This window comes from Sinocyclocheilus grahami, unplaced genomic scaffold (assembly GCF_001515645.1).
Source record: "Sinocyclocheilus grahami isolate Dianchi unplaced genomic scaffold, SAMN03320097.WGS_v1.1 scaffold2071.1, whole genome shotgun sequence".
Lineage (NCBI taxonomy): Eukaryota > Metazoa > Chordata > Actinopteri > Cypriniformes > Cyprinidae > Sinocyclocheilus > Sinocyclocheilus grahami.
This window is the reverse complement of record NW_015507250.1, coordinates 164,257-168,265: the sequence shown is the minus strand read 5'-3', so window position 1 is coordinate 168,265 and position 4,009 is coordinate 164,257. Positions and strand designations below refer to the sequence as shown.

The following is a 4,009-nucleotide window of genomic DNA, read 5'->3' as shown; positions in this document are numbered from 1 at the left end:
GTGTGTGTGTGTGTGTGTGTTTCTGTCTGTGTGTGTGTGTGTGTTTCTGTCTGCATGTGTGTGTGTGTGTGTGTTTCTGTCTGCGTGTGTGTGTGTGTGTGTGTGTGTGTTTGTGTCTGCGTGTGTTTCTGTCTGCGTGTGTGTGTGTTTGTGTGTGCGTGTGTGTGTGTGTGTTTGTGTCTGCGTGCGTGTGTGTGTGTGCGTGCGAGTGTGTGTGTGTGTCTGAGTGAGTGTGTGTGTGCGTGTGTGCGTGAGTGTGACTGAGTGAGTGTGTGCGTGCGCCTGAGCGAGTGTGAGTGTGTGTGCGTGTCTGAGTGAGTGTGTGTGTGCGCCTGAGCGAGTGTGTGTGTGTGTGTGTGTGAGTGCATGTCTGAGTGAGTGTGTGTGTGCGCCTGAGCGAGTGTGTGTGTGTGTGTGTGTGAGTGCATGTCTGAGTGAGTGTGTGTGTGCGCCTGAGCGAGTGTGTGTGTGTGTGTGTGTGAGTGCATGTCTGAGTGAGTGTGTGTGTGCGCCTGAGCGAGTGTGTGTGTGTGTGTGTGTGAGTGCATGTCTGAGTGAGTGTGTGTGTGCGCCTGAGCGAGTGTGTGTGTGTGTGTGTGTGAGTGTGTGTGTGTGTGTGTGTGTGCGTGAGTGTGACTGAGTGAGTGTGTGCGTGCGCCTGAGCGAGTGTGAGTGTGTGTGCGTGTCTGAGTGAGTGTGTGTGTGAGTGCATGTCTGAGTGAGTGTGTGTGTGCGCCTGAGCGAGTGTGTGTGTGTGTGTGTGTGTGAGTACCGGGGTAGTTCTTGATGAAGCTCTTGTACAGGTCTCCCAGCTGGTCTCCAGTGATGTGGCGTTTCGGGTCGTCGGGTGACTTGAAGTCCAGATCATATTTACCATTCTTGAAGAACTCGGACGCAGCGACGTCCATGCCGATGATGATCTTGTCAGGATAGCCGGCCTTCTCGATGGCAGATTTCAGCAGCTCCAGAGCTACAGACCGACAGACGTTCAGTCATCCGCAAACACAGGTTTGATGACGGTCAATTTAAGACTTCAAGAGCTTTTTAAGACCAAGTAAAGAAAACTGAAGGAATAAATTGAATGGAAAACAATATGGCAATACGTTCTCCAAATCTAAAAGTCTAGGGAGCAGAGCTGTATTCGCAACACTTCCAACAGGTCATAATTACTTTAAATTTACAACAACAACAAAAAAACCAACATCTTATGGTTTGAATATCTCTGTATCTTCTGATCACACTGCAGTGGCTGCTGCTCTTCCTCAGTATTTCTCTCTTGTTTTCCAGCACAAACGTCTAAAGATTCATAAATCAAGATACAGTTACTGGAGACGCAAAACGACAGAAGTTAAGAGGTCTTGTATTATGAGAAACTGATTAAAAAAAAGGAAGTAAAATTAAGATTAAAACAAAAACTTCTCTGCCAATAGGCTCAGAAAATAAATTGACAGATGTTTTGTCTTGTTTTATGCATAAACAGATTTCATTTTGTTAAATTTTTCAGAAAGCAACACTTAATATCTTTATTTTGCATCTCCGATGCATCTTGATTTAAGGATGTTTGGATATTTATACTAGAAAACAAGACAGAAATACAGAAGACATTTCAGTTTTTTTATTTGTATAATTTTAATTTTCGTTAAAGTTTTAGTATTTTTTGCATTTTTGTGAACTGAAGTAGTTTTTAATATTATTTTTTAAATATGCCTATATAGTTTTTATTAATTTTTATTTAAGTTTTACTTATTTTACTACATGAACTTGAATGAAATTGTGTAAATGAGAAATACTGCCTTGGCAAAGAGCTGAAATAAAGAGTTTATTATATTTTATTTCAGTTAATATTTATTTTATTTTAAGTAATGAATATTTATTTTTATTTCAGTCTCCGTTTTAGTTTTAGTTAGATTTAATAACCATGTTTTGCAGTGCATGCAACATTTAATGGCATGACTTTATGAATTTAAGACCTTCTGCTTCAGTTTAAGAGATTTTTAAAGCCTTAATGAGGAAGGAAGAATCAGGACTTTATAAGAACCACATTTATGTTTTTATCTCCTATATAAGACTCTTCATTCCAGTTTTTTATTGTGCTATAAATCAAGTGCTGGTACCCTCGTTGTTCTCGAGGATGTTGGGTGCGAACCCGCCCTCGTCTCCCACGTTGGTGGCATCTTTGCCGTATTTGGCCTTGATGACGTTCTTGAGGTTGTGGTAGACCTCGGCGCCGATCCTCATGGCCTCGTGGAAGTTCTTGGCTCCCACGGGCAGGATCATGAACTCCTGCATGGCCAGCTTGTTCCCGGCGTGAGAGCCGCCGTTGATGACGTTGAAGGCCTGCGAGAGAGAGATGAAGGAGAGGGTGAGAGGAGGCGCGGATGTGAGGAGCGCTCAGGAGCGGCAGTGGCGGGCGACACACGTACAGGAACCGGCAGGATCACGTCTTTGTTCCCGGCGAGGTCAGCGATGTGGCGGTACAGAGGAACGCCCTTCTCTGCGGCGCCTGCCTTACACACAGCCAGACTCACACCCAGGATCGCATTAGCGCCGAACTTAGCTGCGCGACAGGAAACATGCAGGTGAGATTCAGAAATACTGATTTTTATTAGGCTACTCTGTAGCCTTTATCAGTGCATTTATGCATCTGACAGACATTTTCATCCAAAGTGACTCACTAGCATTCAATAAACATTTCAGTTCATGCATTCATTGTGAATCGAACCCATGATTTTCGCATTGCAACCACCATGATCCACTGTCTGAGCTACAGAAGTCATAAAGATAAACATGTGTGAGAGAGTGAGTATGTGTGTGTGTGTGAGAGAGAGAGAGAGAGAGTGAGTGTGTGTGTGTGTGAGAGAGAGAGAGAGAGAGAGAGAGTGAGTGTGTGTGAGAGTGTGAGAGTGTGAGTGTGTGTGGGTGTGTGTGAGAGAGAGTGTGTGAGTGAGAGTGAGTATGTGTATGTGTGTGTGTGTGTGTGTGTGTGTGAGAGAGAGAGAGAGTGAGTGAGTATGTGTGAGTGTGAGAGAGTGAGAGTGAGTATGTGAGAGAGAGAGAGAGAGTGAGTATGTGTGAGTGTGAGAGAGTGAGTGAGTATGTGTGTGTGAGTGAGAGTGAGAGTGAGTATGTGTGAGTGAGAGTGAGAGTGAGTATGTGTGAGTGAGAGTGAGAGTGAGTATGTGTGAGTGAGAGTGAGAGTGAGTATGTGTGAGTGAGAGTGAGAGTGAGTATGTGTGAGTGAGAGTGAGAGTGAGTATGTGTGAGTGAGAGTGAGAGTGAGTATGTGTGAGTGAGAGTGAGAGTGAGTATGTGTGAGTGAGAGTGAGAGTGAGTATGTGTGAGTGAGAGTGAGAGTGAGTATGTGTGAGTGAGAGTGAGAGTGAGTATGTGTGAGTGAGAGTGAGAGTGAGTATGTGTGAGTGAGAGTGAGAGTGAGTATGTGTGAGTGAGAGTGAGAGTGAGTATGTGTGAGTGAGAGTGAGAGTGAGTATGTGTGAGTGAGAGTGAGAGTGAGTATGTGTGAGTGAGAGTGAGAGTGAGTATGTGTGAGTGAGAGTGAGAGTGAGTATGTGTGAGTGAGAGTGAGAGTGAGTATGTGTGAGTGAGAGTGAGAGTGAGTATGTGTGAGTGAGAGTGAGAGTGAGTATGTGTGAGTGAGAGTGAGAGTGAGTATGTGTGAGTGAGAGTGAGAGTGAGTATGTGTGAGTGAGAGTGAGAGTGAGTATGTGTGAGTGAGAGTGAGAGTGAGTATGTGTGAGTGTGAGAGAGTGAGAGTGAGTATGTGTGTGTGTGTGTGAGAGAGTGAGTATGTGTGTGGGTGAGAGAGAGAGAGAGTGAGTATGTGTGTGTGAGAGAGAGAGTGAGTGAGTGTGTGTGTGTGTGAGAGAGAGTGAGTGTGTGTGAGAGAGAGAGTGTGTGTGTGTGTGTGTGTGTGAGAGAGCGAGGGAGAGGGTGTGTGTGTGTGAGAGTGCGAGTGTGTGTGTGAGTGTGTGGGTGAGTGGGTGAGTGA

At 44.9% G+C, this 4,009-nt stretch overlaps 1 protein-coding gene across 1 annotated transcript in view; it reads right to left on the bottom strand.

Annotated features, from left to right (window-relative positions):
* Window positions 1-4,009, bottom strand: part of eno3 (enolase 3, (beta, muscle)) — a gene marked incomplete at its 3' end in the record, with an annotated part of 34,700 nt that overhangs the window by 21,168 nt on the left and 9,523 nt on the right. The window contains exons 6-8 of the mRNA XM_016260391.1: window positions 2,424-2,557; window positions 2,115-2,337; window positions 773-970 (exon numbers count right to left, since the gene is read on the bottom strand). Of these exons, the coding sequence (XP_016115877.1) occupies window positions 773-970; window positions 2,115-2,337; window positions 2,424-2,557 (555 nt within the window). The remainder of the gene's footprint in view (window positions 1-772; window positions 971-2,114; window positions 2,338-2,423; window positions 2,558-4,009) is intronic.